Source organism: Crinia signifera, chromosome 3, assembly GCF_055691185.1.
Source record: "Crinia signifera chromosome 3, ASM5569118v1, whole genome shotgun sequence".
Lineage (NCBI taxonomy): Eukaryota > Metazoa > Chordata > Amphibia > Anura > Myobatrachidae > Crinia > Crinia signifera.
Window position 1 is genome coordinate 246783616 of NC_139219.1, and position 22075 is coordinate 246805690.

At 43.9% G+C, this 22075-nt stretch overlaps 1 protein-coding gene across 1 annotated transcript in view; it reads left to right on the forward strand.

Annotated features, from left to right (window-relative positions):
• The window catches only part of PDCD10 (programmed cell death 10), a 38440-nt gene that overhangs the window by 708 nt on the left and 15657 nt on the right, over nucleotides 1–22075 (forward strand). The window contains exon 2 of the mRNA XM_083177823.1: nucleotides 16757–16961. Coding sequence (XP_083033949.1) covers nucleotides 16866–16961 — 96 coding nt within the window. The 5' untranslated portion in view covers nucleotides 16757–16865. The remainder of the gene's footprint in view (nucleotides 1–16756; nucleotides 16962–22075) is intronic.

A 22075-nucleotide genomic window follows, 5' to 3' on the forward strand; every position in this document is an offset into this window, starting at 1 on the left:
ATAATAAGTGCACCTTTTGCTCCCAGCAAGCCGTTCCTGAGCATTAGTTTGGGACCTGAGCATAAGGTCTGCTCACCAGTGTTTTATTACATATACACAGATTGCTCTGTTGTTGCTCTGTTCCGTCTAATGTTTCTCCATAAATATGTGGTACACTGATACCCAGAACAAATATGCATTTGCTCGACACTACTAGTGAGACCTGTTTTCAATTTGGGATTGTCATCTTGAGATTTGTTGAAGTCTGAACTGACACTCCTTAACCTATGGAATCCCTGACGTGTATTACGTGAAGTAATAATTAACAGGTGTGTACATTGCTATAACATGTCCTTAGAATAACTTGTCACCATACTCCCCATGTGTATTTGATACAAAAGTGCTGGATATATTACATCTTATGTGGTCCTTTTGCATACTCTGTGGCAGCCATTGAGATCCACGATTGTTAAGCGAACACACATCGCAATCACAGGAACATTACATGTGATGTGACACTTTGAAGTCATCTGTTACAACAATTTATTGAAACAATTGCATGAAAAGTGCCCATATCTCACTAATGGATGGGGGCCTTTACCCTCAGTGTATGCACTTCTTTCAGAGCTGTGTGGGTCTATCTGATTTACAGAAATATGCTAACATGGTTTTAATATTCTATATTTTTTATGCTGTGATTGTCTGACTGCATTTGTGTCTAAGTTTCATTGCACATGTTCAAGGATGTTCTTGCTTCGGTGGTCAGAGACCATTTATTTGCAAAGGGAGTTGACAGTCGGGAACCAGTTGGGGGAATTTATGGGAAGTGGCAGCAAAAATGCAGGTGTGCTTTCCAGCAACTATAGTCCCATACGCATAAGCTCTTGCATCTCACTTCCTGCAGCCATGCTGCTTGACTATGGGGCTACACAAAATTTTGATAATCTACTGACTTGAGGCCGCATCTTTGTAGTCAACTACTGGAACTTTCAAAACCGCTGCTAAGCGCTTCAGTATGAGACATTTGTACGTAATATGGATGCCATACTTTGCTTATAGTTGTTGAAACAGCATTTAGCATTGAGATTTATCAAATAATAAAATTAAAAATACATTTCTAAGTTGAAGATCATCACTCGCAAAATGGGCGGTTTATATAATGCACCATACATTTAATATATAGCAGGTGCAATTAACAGTGACACCATGGTTATTATACTACAGTCCGCATAGATCTTTCCTATGTACACTGCGCATGGTTAGGTTTGTGTCAGTGTGTGATGAAAGTGTCTAAGTGGTAAGATATATTTCTGTTATTATCTTTAATTTATAAGGAACCACAATAGTTCTGCATACAATGAGGAAAATAACGTTACAAAATACAAGTGTTTTCAGACAGTGTGATACATACATAGAAGAACCTAACTTTTTTTAAAGGTATGCATTATTAAAATCTACCGCTTGCACAATACCATTGCAAAGCAATATGGTTGCGCTCCTATAAGTTCATATACTGGCCGTGGGAGCAGAGTTGGGTAATGTAGAGGTTGTGTTGTAAGTTTTTGGCTGCAATGTGTTTTGAGGGCCGGTTGCACATGTCAGCTGTGCTCTTACAGGTGAGGCCAAAAACATACCATGTTTTAAAGGATAACAAAAAGGCATGGTAAATGCCAATCCTAACTTTAAAATTGCATAGCGTATAGTTTTTTGATTGTATCCTCAAGATGGTGGCCATCATTCAGGTTGCACCTTTTTTTATAGTCGCTATTTGAAGTATTGCATCAGTCGCGGATTATTTCTGGCGTTATCGCTACAATTTCTTAACGGTGCTCACTTTTTGGTCTGGTTCCATTAATAAGCAGTTTTTCTTGCTGGGTGGAAAAAAAAGTCTTCATATGCTTCATGAAAGATCTCTACAGGCAATCTGAAAAATTATGTCTACAAATGGTTGTGGGTTGGCGGGGTTCAGATCAACCATGGTATGTTGACCCAGCTTAGACGCGTAAAGATGGTCAACAGCCTCTAGAGTGGCAGTGACGCTAGTTAGAGACCAGTGGCTAATCAACGGACCCAATGTCAACGGGACTTTTTCAGGATTTTTTTTGGTGCCGAATGTCACTGGGGTCCCAGGGGACACTGTATTTGTGCACAGTGTCTGCTCGCCATGCTTCGGGCATGGTGCCTCACTGTGCTCGGCACGCTATTCTATTCTATGTCCACTTGGGTCGTAAAGAACGATTCAAGTAGACCGGCACCAAAAAATCCTGAAAAAGACCAGTCGACACAGACGTCCGGATACCCTACAAACATGGACCATGACCCATTAATGGACTTAAAGCTGCTATACCCCAAGAAATCCATTCACTCTTGTTTTAAAACTTTTCCCTGTACTAAAGTTTTGATTAGATTTGACCATGACTTCTCTATTAACCTTTAAAATCTATTAGTTGTAATTTCTCCTCAGCAGGGCACTATTCCCTTGTGTACTTTTTAATAGCTAGTGCCATCACTACTTCTATTGACTCTCCTTTTGAAATACATGGCGGTACCCATCAACTAGGGTACAACTAAGGTGCAAGTTCAGTCAGTACTAGTTTGCTAGTTATAGGGAAGTGTGTGTGTGTTTGTGTCTTACTTTTACATTTAAGTTTACATTTTGAATTCCATTTTTCATGCTTGTACTGTATTTATATGCATTTTATGTCCTGATATCCTTTAATTGTGCTCAGACATGCACTCTGGCACTTCAGGAAGTTTGTGGCACACTATACATAAGTGTGCCTTGTCTAGATTGCGAGCAGGGCCCTCCTACCTCTATGCCTGTTTGTTTCTACCCATTTTGTTTAATCACTCTTTCCATTTGTAAAGCGCAACGGAATATGCTGCGCTATATAAGAAACTGTAAATATATAAAATACTTGCTTCTCTGGAACAAACATACCTATTACTTTTTCTTTCATTTTATCAAGCTGTTACCATTAAAACGTGGTCATAATGGCCTTTTATCTTTGCCAAGTATAAATATATTATTTTTTAAAGTGTTTATACGTTTGTTTGTTTTTTAAATGTGCAATGCCTATGTTATTTGCTTAAAACCACCATGCAAAAAAAACAATGGAAAACTTGATCATATATTCTATTACCAGTGGTACTAGCCCATTTAACATCTGAAAACGACCTCTTCATATCTATCAACTCCAACCTGCTTGCTAGAACAGAAACCTGTCTCACACAATCATACACTACTAGTGTTCACTGTAGCATTTTGTGCGGACATGGCGCCGGGGGGGGGGGGGACCGTGCCCGCCGACCCCACAGCTGTGGGCGTGCCCGGGCCGCAGCATCATCAAAGGGGGCGTGCCCGGCCCCTCCGAAGTCGATGTGCTGCCGGGGAAGCTCCGGGCATCGCTGTCTACAGCGGCGCTTTGCTTCCCCGTGCGGTGTGTCGGGGCAGACACCAGGCTGTTTTAGCGGGAACACTACACTACCTGCTCTGCAACACTGATACGGTGGTTTCCGCTTCACACTTCTCCAGGTCAGATAACCATGTATTCACCATACTATGCACAGTTTCTGTGTTCATGAACACTCCTTTCTCTCAGGTTACAGCCTTATCACCTGCATAATCTCCATTACTTCAAACTCAATGTCCAGAAATCCACCGCAAACCCACAGATGTTTGTCAAGAACTGCGTTCTCCCTGCATTTACTTCTACTGAGACTGATGTTTCACACCTGACCCAGACTCTAGAAATTGCCCTTGATGAAGTAGCTTTTGCTACCGATCACATTTCACGTAGGCCTAGATGCCATCTTTGGAACTCTAAATTAACAAGATGCCTACAAAAACGTTAACATAAAGTTGAGCGTCAGTGGAGTAAATCTTGTACTGCACGCAACCTACCTCAAGTATAAGAATATATACCACTCCTATCTTGCGCAACTCTTCCAGATACCTCCATCACTCCACTAAGGCATGGTTATACATTCTTCTTGATGTAATTTAAGCTCTTAGCAGATCCGGTGGGGTACTTTTTTTGTTACCTCCACCCAGTCTCATCCTCTTTTCCTCCAATTCTGTCTCTTTTGTGGTTTGCCACACCACACCTATCTCTACAATACTTTATACTGTCCCTTTTCTCTGTCTACACAATAAAAAAAAAAAAAAACTACAAATTTTTGATGAAAAATACTTTTATAAGGTATATTTTGTTTAAGACCTGTGGATTTATATATTTTCTATTATCTGAAAAATCTGCATGTATATTCTTGATGACTCATCTATTGAATAAAAATTATTATTTTTTTAAATCTACCACTACTGTAATGCACTGGACACTGCCAAGCAAACATTTTCTATACTCTTCTCAGCTCAGGCCTCTAGCCCCAAGCAACCTTTTTAATTCTGAAAAAACTTCTCAACACTAACTTGCTCAACCGGCCAGCCACAATCAATGCACAAGACCTCAAGGACAAGGTATTGCTAAAATCCAAGATTAAATGGAATGTTCTACTTCAGTCAGAGACATAATCTATTCTCTATCTGAACCCCCTGGCACCTTCTTTTCCATATCTCACACTGGTGTCTACTTGGATGCCAGTGTGAGAATTTAATACCCAGCTTATTCCAAATTAATGGATGTGCGTCCATGCTGATACCGGTCTACCACCAAAAAAAAAAAAGCTTTAATGGCCACTGATTTTTACCTCTATGTGGCCTAGTCTCAATCACATTTTCTATTATGTTATGGGGCATGTGTGTTTACCTGGGGAAGAGTTGGCACAGGGAGACTGATCTAGGTTTCAGGTTTTTTTTTTTGTGGTATATCCCTTTCACACCAGCCAAATTTCCCAGGTTGGCCCCGGTACCAACGCTGGTGTGAAAGGGTCCCGGACCAAATTCCATGGGCTGAAGTGCCGGGATTTCAACCCTTTCAACCCTGCTTTTTAGAAACATTAAAAAATTGCACTAGTATTACGCCCATTAAACATTGTCATACTCTGCTATGCCCATTACACTACACACTAACTTGAAGAAACAAAAAAGCCCATACAGATGACTAGCAAGCCATTGATTGGCTGAGACCTCTCTCAGCCAATCAATGGGTTGCTAGTCATTCTGTATGGGTTTTTTTTTTTTTTTTTCAAGTTATCTGTGTTCCTCCCGGCTCCCGCCGCTGCCCGGCAGCCAGCATCATCCTCCCTGCCCAGCGCGCTGCTCCCGCTGTCACCCTCCTCCTGCCCGGCTCCCTATGCAGCCTCCCCCTGCTCGGCTCTCTATTAGCTGGCATCCCCCGCCCGCTGATGACCCCCCCGCACGGCTCCCTCCTCCTGCAGCTCCCCTCATGCAATTTATCATATGCAAACCTTGGCACATCAAGTGCCTAATCGTGCTTCCCCCTCCCGGGGAGCTGCAGGGTGACATCAGGTCCGACTTGTCCTTAGGACAAGTCGGACTAATGTATGGGGCCTTTAGAGGTTACCTTAGGTTCCTTTACCTTTGTGAACAATTAGATGCCTTGCTTTTGGTGTGATCTTTGTTGGAGGGTAATAATGGACTGGAGATATATGGGGTGAGATTTAATAGAAGAGACTTAGAAAGTGAGAGATTTGGTGAGAAATCTCCAGGTTTTTTAAAGCGGCAATCATTTACACTGCTAAACCAGTTTGATTTTGCCGTGTAAATGATTGCCGCTTTAAAAAAACTGGAAATTTCTCACCAAATCTCTCACTTTCTGAATCTCTCCTCCTATTAAATCTCACCCATTATTTCTACATACATACAATCTTACTGACTCGTGGAGTCCAAACTCTTTTTAGAAATGGGTTTGTAACCATTTCCAGCATTATGAGCATCAACAACTCTTCTGAGGTCCTGATGAATGTCATTCATGTTTGTAATTATTGGATAAATGTTTACAACATTTTACATAGTGTGTTAGTATCACATCTTTCAGTCAAACCCAAGCGCTGTATTTCACTATCATTCATATGGTATACTGGGTTCTCAATACATTGGGTAAGAAGAGGTCCTCCGCAGGAGACGGGCACATAGATCTCTTTACAGTGGGTGTACTGGCTCCTCCCCCCCCCCCCCCCCTACTATCTCCTCCACCTCAGTTTAGAAAAATGTGCCCTCGGAGAGGCTGCACTTACAGAGCTCTTGAAGAGCGTTTTTTCTTCATTTAATTTTGTTTGTTATTTTGGGAAGCCTGTTTTGGACTAAACGGCACCCTGTTTCATGGGAAGCCAGGGGGGGGTTACAGTTGCTGGCCTTTCAAGGTACTGAACTGTCCCTGCTGCAGGACCACTGTCCTGTGTGGGTGATTGCCGTGGTGGGCATTGCGCTGCAGCACTTCACACCCCCAGCTTGCTACAACCCCCTGGCTCAGTCTGAAGACGTCTGTGGTGAGTGTTACCCTGGGTCCCCTCTAGTGGGGTACCCCGGTTGATGTGCGGCATGATGATGGCTGTGTCCCTGCACGGGAACCGCACAGCCCTCTGTAAACCCTGGATGCCTTAAACTGCCTCTGGACCATCAGGGCAGGTGTTAATGTGTTTGCTAGGAATAGCAACAGTGCTAGTATAAAGATTAGTTAAAGCACCAGCACCTTTTGTAAGGGGCGGGGTTTACTGTGCGGGGACACAGCTCTGGCACCAATTTCCTGCTTCTCTGCATGCTTTGGGAGCCATTTTACAGCCGCAGGCACTTTTAAAACGCTCAGACGCATACCTTCACATTTACCATATGGCAACCGCACCAGGCGTACCTCAGGTTCGCAATAGAAAACGAGCATTTCCAGTTCCAAGTACCTTTTCGGCCTGTCCATGGCTCAGCATCTTTACAAAGGACATGGAGGAAATGATGTCCTTGCTAAGGGCTCAAGCGGTAAATGTTATCCAATACCTGGATGATCTGCTGATTAAAGGCGAGAACAGAGGAACTGTTGAGAGCGGACATCACCGCCACAATGCATGTCCTGTCTTCGCACGGGTAGATTTTGAACCTGCACAAGTCCTCACTGACCCCATTCAGGCATCTCCAGTTCTTAGGGATGATTCTGGATACAGTGGAACAGAAAGTGTTCCAGCCAAAGGAAAATATGGTGGCCATTCATCTGTTGCTAGTGGCAGTCCTTACACCGGTTCTGGTGTCAGTCCATCAGTGCATCCAACTACTGGGAAAAATGGTTGCCTCCTTTTGAGGCGCTCCAGTTCGGAGCGCCTCAAAGGAGGCTGTCTTTGCAATGGTGGCTTCACCCGCAAAACCTCTTGGCGTGCAGACGTTTCGAGATCCGGGATTGACGACAGACGCCAGTCTCCTCGGCTGGGGAGCGGTGACACACGGAAGGCTTTTTTTGGGAAAATGGTCTCTGTGGGAGTCCAAACTTCACATCCACTGTTTTGAACTCCGAGCTGTCTATTATACTCTCCTGCAGGCGTCCCGCTTGTTGCAGAGCCTGCCAATCCAGGTTCAGTCAGACAACACAACGACTGTTGCATACACCAGCTGGCAGGGGGGGACAAAGCATGTCCTGCATGAGGGATGTATCTAAGATCTTGGTTTGGGCAGAGACTCACGCCCTGGCCTTGACGCCATATTTATTCTTGGTGTGGACAACTGGGAGGCGGACTTCCTTAGTCGTCACACGTTGCACCCAGGAGAATGGAGTCTCAACCCCCAGGTGTTTGCACAGATTGTGGATCGATGGGGATTACCACAGATCAACCTGATGGCATCCAGAATCAAAAAGGTGGACAAGTATTGGTCCAGGTCCAGGGACCCTCAGGCAGTGGCAGTCCATGCACTAACAACTATTTGGTCGTTAAACCTGGTTTACCTGTTTCCTCCCATTCCCTTGATAAGTTGCGTGCTAAAGAATTCAGAGCCAAGGAATGGATGCAATTCTGGTGGCCCTGTACTGGCCTCGAAGGGCATGGTACGCAGATCTTCAGGCCATGGGGGTGGGGACCCCCTGGCATCTGCCTCTCATAGTAGACTTGCTCATCTGGCCCTTCATTTACCAGGACTTAGGGCGGCTTCGTTTGATGGCCTGGAGGTTGAGAGGCAGATTTTAGCCAGGAAAGACCTTCATGCTTCTGTCATTTCCACCATGACCCAGGCAAGGAAACCAGTGACTGCTTCCCATTACCATAAGATCTGGAGAAAGTATGTAGTCTGGTGCAAAACTAATTTGTTTCCACCTGCGTATTTTAAACTGGATCGATTTTCTGCAGTCAGGCTGACCTGGGCCTCTGGCTTGGTTCCTTGAAAGTACAGATTTAATCTCTTTCCATTTTCTTTCAAAGGAAATTAGCTAGCATTCCGGAAGTACAGACCTTTCTCCAAGAAAGAAGATTTTGTTCCCTTAGAAGAAAAAATTTCTTTACAGTCAGTGCAGTCAAACTGTGGAACTCTTTTCCTGGAGAAGTGGTGTCGGCAGACACAATAAATAAATTTTTAAATTAAGGTTGGAAAAACATTTATTGGTTAAAAACCTCCAAGGGTACAAATAAGAATCATAATCTGCCTTTAAAAATATCAGAACATACTATCTAACATGGGATAAGATATTTAAAACCTAGGTTAAACTCTATGGACGCAAGTCTTTATTCAGCCTTATCTACTATGTAATAAGCGGCACTCATTGGACTTGTTGAAAAAATTATATTTTCGTGAAGTAGTTATTGAAGCATATCAGCAAGTTAGTGCGACAATGTTTCAAGACCGTTTAGGTCTTTTCATCGGGTCGTGGTATAAATCAATACATAGAGCAAGCAAAAAACGAAAATTACACACACTGGGCGGCTTTTGAGCTGAAAGCAATAAAACTGAGCTGCTTTCAGTTCAGAATCACCCAGTGTGTATGTACCTCTAGAAATATTGCAGCATACAGATGTTCTTGTATATTCAGAAGAAACCTAATTTTACGTTCCTGGGACAAGCAACTAATTAGGAGTGAGGTGTTTGCTGTAAATGTCCTACCTAGAATAATTTCTAGAGATGTGCTCCATAGATAGGCCCTTCTTTCTGGCCAAAAAAACGTTTCTCCCTGTAAGCTTCCTGCTACAGATTCTGGAGACTTCAATGGTTTAGAGTAGAACGTGGCTGAATGGAACTGCCAGGTCTCTGTTGCTCTTACATTGTCCGTTGTTCTTTTGGCAGCATTGCTTTAAAATGGCTCTCTGGTTACTTTCTAGTTTGGTCACCCACTTATATTTAGTAAAAATGTAAGACTTTAGATGTAGACTCCAGTGTAAGCTTTGGTGAAAACGAGTCACCTTACAGCTTTTATTGGGCTCAGTAGATACTACAGAGTAAATTGGTGCAAGCAGCAGGTCCGTTATTCGGTTTCCCAGTTCACTGCCATCCTTTATATTAATTGGAAGATCATGGTGGGGGTGTACTGATGGGGTGTGGATCATTAAGTCAACACTGTCTAGGTTGACAGTCAATAGTTCAACCTGCTATATGTCGACAAAAGTTAAAAGTCCAATACCATGTCGACCTATTGCTTGCCGACCTGTCATCGGATTCAGTCCTGATGATAGCCTGCTTTGAAGGGACCTGCCAAATTCAGAAGAGAACTGTGGAAGTCCAGTTTTGTATTTTAGGTCACCAACTTAGGAATTGCCATGTTATGGGCATACGACCAGAGAAGGCAGATAACCACTGTAGTGGTCTGGCTAGTGTGAAATGCTATGTAAGGTAACTGCAAAATAATGCGATTATTGTCAGTCACATCCAATTAGGCCATTTGAAATAAAGTTTGTTTGTTAATGTAATGTGGATTTCCACACCCCCACTTATTACCACCTGCAATGATGGAACAATGAATGCTAAAATATTACTATTGTGTAAATGGTTTTATCTGTAAGTTTTCCTGCTGTTGGTTTTCTCCTACATTTTTGTATATTTTTTTTTTCTTATTTTGATAGACGTTATTCAAAGAAGCTCTAGATTTTGATGTTTATACATTTCAGTTAACATTTCTGACTTTATCTAATAAGACCAATATATATGGGTAGTAGTGGCTGGTCACCAGTGTCCAGTGTTTATGGGTGTTTTTTGCCCAGTGTGTATGCTGAGTAATCCTGTGAATACATTGAGCAATTCGTGTGTGTGTGTGTGTGTGTGTGTGTGTGTGTGTGTGTGTGTGTATATATATATATATATATAATATGCTGGAAGGTGGCACTCAGCCAATAAGACTCAGACAGGCCCAAATAGATGCCAACGTTTCAATGCTTCTTTATTGCATTTTCGTCAGGGTGCTGATACAGAGACATACATACAAACAACTCACCTAAATACCCCCAACACACGTGCACGTCCACTCACCGCCGGCCGGTCTGCGTCTAATCGTGACGTCATCCGCCCGTACAGGTAGGAGACGCGAGGTGTGTCTGAACAAAACATGTGATAGAAACAAACAAATCAGAAGAGAGCATTTACGGTACCATAGTAACAGACTGTGCGGCATATCAATGTAATAGCACAAGAAGTCAAAGAGCGTTACAGTTACAAAGTAATACATATGCAATCAAGCAATTAAATATAATGTAAACATTAAGACCAGATCATAATGAACATACATGATTAAATGATTTAGATAAAACAGGACAGACCGAGCTGTTCATTCAGCCCGCGGGGTGAAAGTGTCTCAAGTCTGAAAATCCATCTGGATTCAGCCTGTAGCAGACGGAGACCTCTATCACCACCGCGTTTATTCTCAGGAATATGCTCAATAATCCGATAACGCAGGGAAGCCAGGGTATGCCTGGCTTGTACAAAATGTCGGGCCACCGGATGATCACTGTGGCCAGCAAGCAGTGCGGCTTTGATGGTGTGTCGATGCGCAGCTGCCCTTTCTTTAAATGCCCTCTCTGTCTTGCCGACATAGTGTCGACCACAGGGGCAACTTATAAGGTATACAACGAATTTTGTACTACATGTGACCCTTTGCCTGATGTTAAAACATTTACCTGAATAGGGATGGTAGAATTTGTCACCAACCACCATGTGCCCACAAGTGACACAACCCGTACACTTAAAGCATCCTACCCGAGGGGTAGCAAGAAATGTGGTTGGTGCAGTTGGTTGTAGTAGAGGTGCAACATCATTTTTAACCAAGTATGATTTTAAATTTCTACCCCTAGTGTAGGCATTCATCATCCTGTGTTCTCTAAGGGATTTAAGGGATGGATCACCAGTGATGATCGGCCAGTATTTCTTGGCAGATCGATTGATAGCATCACTGGCATGATGGTAGGAATTTACCCACACAAACTTTTTTTGTTCCAGTGACCTGTCTTTTGCGACAAACAATTTGTCACGGGGGATGCTTAATACTTTATTCTTGGCTTCTAATAGAAGTGACAGTGCATATCCTCTCTTAACAAATTTTTCAATCATGTCGGCAAGGGCTTTATCCAAGTCACTACGATTACTGGTAATCCTGCTAACTCTGAGCATTTGTGAAAAAGGAAGTCCCCTTTTCAGGGGTGCTGGATGATTACTGTTAGCCAATAAGAGATTATTTCGGTCTGTCAATTTGGTAAAAAGAGATGTCGTTATATTGCCCTGATTAAGTGTAATTTTGACATCTAGGTAATGAACCATGTCAGCACTTATGTCAAATGTCAACTTTATGGGAGACTCAGTGGAATTGTGTTCCTCAATCAAGGAGATGAGAGACGTTTGAGGCCCTGACCAAACGACCAACAGGTCGTCTATATATCTTGTATACATTAAGACCTGACAACTGATCGATGGTTGAGAGTAAAAGATTTCTTCCTCTACCCGCGAGCTGAAGGTCATTAGGGGCAAATTGGAAGCATTTGAAACTATCAGCATGCCGACACTGATCGCCGACTCATCGGTTAATTGGAAAGATAAATTGAATACCTACATTGAGAAGTATAAGAAAGATTTAATAAATTACAAACGTAATAAAAAAGAAAGAGTGGCCAGTGATTATGAGCGTCATCTGGTCTACCCCTGGCTTACTGGGGGCGACCAGACACAACGCCAACCGCGACGTCGCCAACAGAACCGCTTCAACCGGGCAGGATTGGACACCGATAATTCAAGGGACGAAGCTTCATCTGCAAGTGATGAACGTCATGAACCTTCCTCTGGTCAGCTCCCTTTAGGGGTCAAAACACGGGCCCAAATAGCAAATCCAGAAGGACGTTTACCCGCCGCGGCGGGCAAAACAAAAGGAAAATATCAACGTCGCCCCCCTCTACGAGGTCGGAGGTAACTGCTATGGAGAATGTCTTCAACCTTTCCTCTCGCCCGCTGTCCCCCTGTGAGTACAAGGTTTTATCCAGAGGTCTCAACTTCGTCCCGTCCACAACACCTGACCCGTTCAATGTAAAAATTGAGCAGTTTAAATTAGGACGTCAGCTACGCCTTAAAGAATACTTCTCTAAACAAGACACTGGCGCGCCGACTGTCGACACTCTGTCGACACCTACCTTGCCATCTAAGCTGAGGGCAAAATCTCACTTTGATCCTTCATCCACCAATATTTCGATCAGGACCTATTGTCGACTGATCGAACAAGAGACATCCCAACATCTGTATCAGCCCACTCCCTCACACATCAACTTCTCCAAAGATGAGTGGCAGGCTTTAAAAACCTTGGGTGCCTGTCGATCCATTGTTGTGCGCCCTGCAGATAAGGGCGGGGGGGTGGTGGTTATGAACACTTCCAACTATGTTGCTGAACTATCCATGCAACTCAGTGACAGTAATGTGTATCGCAGTCTTCCAAAGGACCCTACCTGTATTTTCAAAGCCGATCTGGACTCTTTGTTATCCACAGTAGTGTCTAAAGGGATCATCGACATTGAGATAAAAGAGGCTTTAACCACAAAATTCCCAGTGGTGCCACTTATATATACCATACCTAAGATCCACAAAGATCTACAAAATCCGCCTGGCCGGCCGATAATATCAGCTCGGGGTTCTTTATTTGAAGCTGTATCCATTTACCTTGACTTTCTGCTGCAGCCAGTGGTACAGGCTCGCAGCACGTATTTGAAAGATACCAACACATTACTACTGAAATTGAAGGACCTTGGGGTTTTGCCAGCAGGTACGCAGTTATGTACTATAGACGTAAAGAGTCTGTATACCTGCATTCCACACGATGGTGGATTGCAGGCTGTTAGACGTCTCATAACTGATAACCCACTGTACATTGGTCCCTCTGTTCCATTCTTCCTGTCCCTACTAGAAATGACATTAAAATGTAATTATTTTATGTTTAATGATAAATTTTATCTGCAACTACAGGGCTGCGCGATGGGGTCCTCAGTGGCCCCGTCGTTCGCCAATTGCTATATGTTTCTGGTAGAGGAAGAAATCTTTTACTCTCAACCATCGATCAGTTGTCAGGTCTTAATGTATACAAGATATATAGACGACCTGTTGGTCGTTTGGTCAGGGCCTCAAACGTCTCTCATCTCCTTGATTGAGGAACACAATTCCACTGAGTCTCCCATAAAGTTGACATTTGACATAAGTGCTGACATGGTTCATTACCTAGATGTCAAAATTACACTTAATCAGGGCAATATAACGACATCTCTTTTTACCAAATTGACAGACCGAAATAATCTCTTATTGGCTAACAGTAATCATCCAGCACCCCTGAAAAGGGGACTTCCTTTTTCACAAATGCTCAGAGTTAGCAGGATTACCAGTAATCGTAGTGACTTGGATAAAGCCCTTGCCGACATGATTGAAAAATTTGTTAAGAGAGGATATGCACTGTCACTTCTATTAGAAGCCAAGAATAAAGTATTAAGCATCCCCCGTGACAAATTGTTTGTCGCAAAAGACAGGTCACTGGAACAAAAAAAGTTTGTGTGGGTAAATTCCTACCATCATGCCAGTGATGCTATCAATCGATCTGCCAAGAAATACTGGCCGATCATCACTGGTGATCCATCCCTTAAATCCCTTAGAGAACACAGGATGATGAATGCCTACACTAGGGGTAGAAATTTAAAATCATACTTGGTTAAAAATGATGTTGCACCTCTACTACAACCAACTGCACCAACCACATTTCTTGCTACCCCTCGGGTAGGATGCTTTAAGTGTACGGGTTGTGTCACTTGTGGGCACATGGTGGTTGGTGACAAATTCTACCATCCCTATTCAGGTAAATGTTTTAACATCAGGCAAAGGGTCACATGTAGTACAAAATTCGTTGTATACCTTATAAGTTGCCCCTGTGGTCGACACTATGTCGGCAAGACAGAGAGGGCATTTAAAGAAAGGGCAGCTGCGCATCGACACACCATCAAAGCCGCACTGCTTGCTGGCCACAGTGATCATCCGGTGGCCCGACATTTTGTACAAGCCAGGCATACCCTGGCTTCCCTGCGTTATCGGATTATTGAGCATATTCCTGAGAATAAACGCGGTGGTGATAGAGGTCTCCGTCTGCTACAGGCTGAATCCAGATGGATTTTCAGACTTGAGACACTTTCACCCCGCGGGCTGAATGAACAGCTCGGTCTGTCCTGTTTTATCTAAATCATTTAATCATGTATGTTCATTATGATCTGGTCTTAATGTTTACATTATATTTAATTGCTTGATTGCATATGTATTACTTTGTAACTGTAACGCTCTTTGACTTCTTGTGCTATTACATTGATATGCCGCACAGTCTGTTACTATGGTACCGTAAATGCTCTCTTCTGATTTGTTTGTTTCTATCACATGTTTTGTTCAGACACACCTCGCGTCTCCTACCTGTACGGGCGGATGACGCCACGATTAGACGCAGACCGGCCGGCGGTGAGTGGACGTGCACGTGTGTTGGGGGTATTTAGGTGAGTTGTTTGTATGTATGTCTCTGTATCAGCACCCTGACGAAAATGCAATAAAGAAGCATTGAAACGTTGGCATCTATTTGGGCCTGTCTGAGTCTTATTGGCTGAGTGCCACCTTCCAGCATATTGTGTATCCCGACCGATTGAGCCGTGACGAGGAAGGCACCGCCGCATCTCTCTTAAGCCTTCTTATTTAAATCCTATGGTGGAGTGCCGCCGACCCACTGATCTATATATATATATATATATATATATATATATATATATATATATATATATATATATATATATATATATATATATATATATATATAATGCGAGAGAATGCTTCAGCGCTCACCAGCCATACACACTTGCCGATTTGGAGCTCAAAGTAGCTCAGAATGGGTACATTAAGCAACTTTGAGCTTAAAATCACTTGGTGTATTTGGCCAAATATTGCATATGGGAACGCCCAGCATTTCATGGGCGTTTCCATGAGAACGCTGGGCATGCTAATGCGGCCGTGACGGACATGTGGGGGGGCGGGCAGCTGACATCACTGGCATGCGAATGGATGTTTATGTGAAACGTCCATTCACATGCTGTGCGAAGGAACGTGCCTTGCGAATGATGGGCCAGCATACCACCATTCGCAAGGCAGGATCTGGTTGACTCGCAAGGATGCAAATTTGCATCCGAGCGAATCAACCAGAATAACCCCCAAAGCCTGTTCAAAGAGCTTGTACAGAGAGAGTAAAATAAACCTTGACCTATGCCCTCTTTAAGACCACATTTTAAGAGTCTTCATTGAGTATGTCAAAGTTTTCCATAGCATTATGTAATGTGTACATTAAAAAGGGAATTCCCATATACTTGGATCATCGTAGAAATTGCCGTAAAACAAACCCCTCAATGAGTTTCTATGTACAGGACAAGTTGCTTGCTCGTCTTTTTAAATTTAACCGCATTAGAGACTGCTTTCAAATCCTCACTGTGTACAAGGCCAATTGTTGGCTTAACTGTGAAGTTATCGCTTTCATATACTTTGCTTTAGGAGAAATGGTCACTGTTAGTCAGTTATGTCTGCGCTTTTAAACATTTTTTTTTTCACGTTCGAAGCCATTGATGCAACTATTCCAGAGAATTGACCTATCAGGGCATAGCCTTGCAAGGTGAACTTAATTTCTTGTTCACAAGACTACAGTGAGCTGCAATTCAATATTCATTCACTGCCAGCAGTTCTTGCACTCCTGCAATGCCGGCACCTATGACAAGGTGGAGACGAGTGGAGCCAGTGGTTCCCCTGTAAACTTTTTGCAAAGGAGAATATTTTGTAATTGCGTAGTTAACCAGATGTTTAATCCTGTGACAGAACAGCTACTATGGTATATGGGTCTTCAGACTGTGACCCTCCAGATGTTGTGAAACTACAAATCCCAGCATGCCTTGCCACAGTTTTGCTATAAGGGAGTGTTAAAACTGTGGCAAGGCATGCTGGGATTTGTAGTTTCACAACATCTGGAGGGCCACAGTTTGAAGACCCATGGTATAGTATCTGAACAAGCAATATGTCGTTCAGCTGATCAGTGTCTATTTAGTTCTAGATTTGTTTATGATAAACAGTAGTAAATACAGAAATATTACAGTACAGTAGTAATACAGAAATATTTATTATCTGGTCACAAAATGACTGATAATGGCTTTGTTCCTTACATTGATCAGCCAGCCCATGATTCCAGAGCATGTTGGTGCTTCCTCAGTATTTGCTTCAACACATTACACATGCTGTACATACTGTAGTGAGCTGCTGAGCTCTGAGGCTGCTGGGAGGCCACTAAAGTTGACTTGCATACAGGGAAAGTCCTCTCGATCACACAAGTCCAGAGAATATGTATCATTGGCTCTGGCTCTACTAATCCTTTAATTTTCTTTGCAGGGTGACATTGAACAATTTCTTGCACAAGTAATAACGACCGGATTGAGCGCACTGAATGAAGAGTTTTCTGCTTCCATAGCACCATATTCTAACACCCTGGTCTCTTTGAATGAGGATGACAATGGAAGAGATGAAGAATGAAGCAGAGACCACTTCTATGGTTTCCATGCCCCTGTATGCGGTTATGTATCCAGTTTTTAATGAGGTTGGTACTGGTTTTACAAGGTAGCTGTTAACATATAAGAAGGTTGATATATTATATAAGGTGCAGATTAACTTATATTTGTGTGTGCAAAATTAGAGTTTTGAATGCTTAGATGTCTTAAGATCCTTTAGCAAGAATTCGCAGTGCATCTCTCCTATTTGGATTGAAGTCTAATGGCTGGATAGGCCTTTGCAGTGAAATAATTACACCTTATGTTAATGCAGGGCTTCACAAATTTCTTTAAAATCTAGGTGCCAGGATGAAAATGTAGGAGCCAAATAATCTAATAATAGGGACAGTGCGCGCCCCCCAAATACGGCCATTACATATACACCGGGCTGTAATGACCATTACACCAAAAATCGTAATGCTCATTACATATAATACCACATGCCGTAATTACATATTATGCCACATAAATTCAACTCATACCTACATGCTCATTGCCAATGTGGCTACATGCTGTGCCAGGGGTTAATATGCTTGTTGCTATGGGGTTACCATGTTCTGTCAGGGGTTAACCTGCTCGTTGCCATGCCATAGTCTGACCGCAGCTGGGGGTTAGTGTTAGCGGCGGTGGCCAGTTACACCCAGAGCTGCTGCTGCTGTGTTCGGGGGAGGCTGGATACATATGGTGCATATCCACCCAGATGAGGAGCTGCTGCTGCTTCTGCGTGCGGGGAGACCGGGCTCTGACAGCGCCGGCAGATGGGTACATGGGTGAACCAGCCCGAGCTGCTGCTGCATGCTGGGGAGGCCGGGCTGCAGTACAGTGATGCCGGCTCTAGCTGACATATAGCCGCGGCGGACCTGCTCTGCCATGCACTCGGCCATGACCAGATTCTGCTTCCTCCCCACAAAAATCTGGTCGCCAGGAAGCCGTATCTGGTCGGCTTGGTGACCTGGCGCCCGGGTTTGTGGAGCCCTGTGTTAATGCAATCCTTCTAGGGTTCTCCTAGTATGCACGTTATCATGCGCAGAGCCATGAAAGGGGATGCATTCAGTATCCCGTCAGACGGGGTGCCAGCAGTCTTAATACCAACACCTGCATTCTGACTGATGCCGGCATCAGTAAGTGTACTAACCTGATCCCTTTCTGGCTCCCTCCATCGGGAGGCTGACGTTTCCACTGCTGGTCATCGGTATGTATCCCATAGTAGTGTTCATTCTAGCACCCACCATCTTTGAAAGCCCATGCAGTTCCTGTTCCCTGCCTGGGGTGTTGCTATCTGCTGTGGTGTTTCTAGCACAGTTCTGGTTTGCATATCAGTGCTGATCTACAGATTACACTGTGCTAAAAGCGCTACAATAGACCGCAACACCCTAGGCAGGGAAGAGGAACTGCATGGGTTTTCAACGATAGCGGGTTCTAGAATGAACACTACATAGATAGCTTGAGCACCTGCATGGTTTGATGGATATATAATCTACCACTTAGCTTTGACATACTGTGGGCCTTCCATCATTGGTAAATAGCAGGGTCTAGGTTGCATTCCTCAGAGCCCGGAAATATCTCCTTGTCTTTGTTCAAGGGAGCTTGGTAGGTGCACAGATATTTTTTTATTTTTCCCCTAAAAACTAGGATCATTTGATATAGGACTAGTATAGACAAAAAAGGAATGTTTTCAGCGTAGCCTAAGCTACGCTGTCAGCGTAGCCCAATTGCTGCCTAGCGTAGTGACTCAGCAGCAGCCCAACGACTGCCTAGCGGCAGCCCGGCTCTGTCCCCAGCGTCCATGGCAAGCCTAGTGAGCGCCTCACACAGTGCCAGATCCCCTGCGCTGGCGGACGCCGGCGGAGATGGGATCATGCGGGCACCGGTGGAGAGGCACTCCTGCGTCTCAGTAATTATTGCAGCAGAGTACGGCAACCCTGCACGTGTCCGCTTCAGGGACACAGGGTTAGGGGGTTGGGTAGCACATGCGCCTCGTGAACAAAGAGGGTATGCTGGTGCAAGTGCGTCTTATGCACAATAAAGGAGGCATTTGCAGTGCTCCATGTTGCATACTGGCAAATGCCTCCCTTTCAAACCCCCACTATCCACGCCAGCCCAAACCGTGGCGAGCGCACGCGTTACGCGTCCCCCTGACCTGTTCATACCCCTACTATCCACGTCGGCGTGGAGTTGATTTTATAAAGTGTGGCGAGCGCTCGCCACACTTCGGGCAGATGTGGATAGTGGAGGTGTTTCAGGAACACATTCACACTTGCCATATCATACATCTGAAACCGTAATGATGACGTGGTAACTGGTTTTTAGTGCTTCACCTCTGACTAACTACGGTAACTGCGTAAAGCTGACTGACTACGCTGGCTGCGGGAACACTACGCTGATTCTGATAGGGACGCTACGCTAACTACGTAATGGGCGACGTGCTATTACACAAGTACCATTGTTGATTTGCTGGCCTAGTTCTTGCAGGTGGCTGGCGTCTATTGCCGGCTCTTACCATGGGCGCACGAGGTGCTCGCGCGCCCCTTGGCTATGGTGATTTCTCCGCCGCCCGCAGTGTCCCCCGCCGTCCCCCCTTATCCCTGCCAGTCTCCCTGAGGTGAAGACGGGCAGGAACCCGCAACGGCGCCGTCCGGAAACTGGGACGTGCGTGTGTGAGACGCACGCGGGTCCCAGTCAGATGGAGCGCCTCTGCGCTGGTGATCCCCGGACAAGGACCAGGGGCGCTCCGTCAGTATGTAAAGGTTATGAACATACCTTTGGTGCTCCCTCGAGTTTAATTAAGATACAAATTTTAGGACAAGGATACTATCTGCTTGGGCACCCTTATGAAAGGTAAAGTTAAACTTCACTTTTAATTATAAGAAGACTTGCCTAGACCCGTAACACACAACATATAGTAGTGCCCGGGCATAATAAAGGAATCTCTCCGGTACAAAGAGTACATGCAAAAATAAATGTTTCCAAACGTTGCACTTCCTGTGACCAATCTTTTATGGGGACGTTCGAAGATAAAATGGGTGGGGACTATATTAAGGATTCTGCCCCAAAATACATATACTCAATTGGTGCAGCTAATGGAGTGGATGAAGAGCTCTTTTGTCTTCTAAGGAAGAATTTTTGCAAAGGGCCTAGGTCTCGAACCAGTCTGGAGTATGTGTCGTCTCTGGGTTATTTGTCAGATGAGGATGTCTCTGCATTATCCAGTGCTGAGTTGGGTGAAATTGTTAAAGATGACGGAATGGTTTAATTTTGCATTATTGGAATGTGTCTCAAAAAAAAATGTATATAAGTCTCTGAATTATAAGGACATGTCTAGGAACAAGACTCACTGTTTGAGGACCGGTCCAGGAGAGTTTAGGCCCATACACACTGGGCAACTTTGAGCTGAAAGTCGCTCAAAACAGAATGTTTGAGCGGCTTTGAGCTCAAAGCTGCCCAATGTGTATGCCCCAGCGATGAGCGCTGCTGCTCGCTCCCGCATCATTGCCGGGAAAGCCAATCATCTGCTGGTAATACCAGCAGATGAGCGACTTTGAGGATGGCTTTGCATAGCGCTGCGCTATGCAAAGCAGTCCATTCCCCGCTGATGGTGCCGGCTCAGTGTGTATGCACTGAGTGGCTTTGCCCCCAGCAATGACCGCGATAATCACTGTCCATACATGATGGGCATAGATGCCCAGTGTGTATGGACCTTTAGATATTTCACTGTACACAAGGTAGTTAAATATACCTTGAAATAAGGAATGGCAAAATGTAAATAAGCAGCTTGCCTGCTTTAAAAGAGAGGAACGTATGTACCGGTTGAGGATGAGGAATTTCTCATTCCTCCCCCCCAATCCACTGACCAATTTTTAGGGCTGTTGCTCAACTGTATGTGGTCTCTTTAAATTATTTGTCAGGCACTGTCATAACATTACCTTTTTTTAGAGGCGATCCTGGTCTAAATGATCACACTTTTTTCGATTAGTCATGAACACGCTACTTAGGCAGTCCTCATACAGCTATCTGTTGAATAGTCAGTCATTAAGATGTTGTTCTACAACTCTTGTGATGACACACACATTAACAATGAGAATAGGGTGAGGTTAACATTGGCATAGTAAAATTATTTACTTTCCATACAACTGGTCAGAAATGCAGTATACACTGCAAATGCATGTACTCTGAAGGGGCAAGGTCCGTAGGCCTTCTGCTGTTAACTCCATCTGTGCTGTGTTGTGCCACAATGGGGTTCCTATTTGCACATGCTTTTTTTTTTTCTTTTTATTCTTTGCACAAAACTTTTTACGTAAGATGAAAATAAACCAAACCAAAAATGGATGTGAATGGTAAGCCTAGACCCCACTGCTCAGAGATATGTGTGACTAGAACAGCCCCTGAGTGCATGGAAGTGGAAGGGAAGAGCCACAGTTATAAAAGAATACTAGATGTGAAGAATTCCATGTTCTACTAGGAAGTTTAAAATGAGTGACGGCGGGTTGTAACAAGGTAAATCACTGCAAAACCTTAGTATGTAGTAAAGCATTCTCATGGGCCATGTGGGCTGTCCATTGCTATAATGTTCTTTTTGCTTCTTTAGCTTAGCAGTTGGCATGTGACAGGTTCAGAACACTGCCATAGACCATGAAGAATGTATTTCTCCGGTAGAATTGGGGATTGGGGAGGTTAGGCAACACTGGCCCACAACCAGATTCTGCTTCCTCCCTCGTGGCAAAAAATTATCTGGTCACCGTGGCGACCTGGCACCTGGGATTTGCCGAGTCCTGCTATAATGGCTGTTGGACTGCAGTTTTTAAGCTATGTACACACACTTCGTTTTGCTTTAGATTTGATGATTTTCTATTAGATCTGGCATTACATCTGTACATTTGCATTAGATATCAATTTCGATATCGAATTCGATTTTACATTCATGGTACATTGTACACATTCTATTTACTGGATCGCATTCGATATTTCCTTGGCTGCACAGTCTATTTTTCTTTTCAATTTTGAGAAACCGAGAGCACGAATCGAAAGTGTCCTAAAAACCATTCGATGTGGATTCAATTTTGCTTCTATAAGCAAAATCTATTCGATAACAGGGAAAAATCGAAGTGTGTGTACACAGCTTTAGGATGAACCTTTGACCCCGATCAGTATATTACGTAGCTGGATG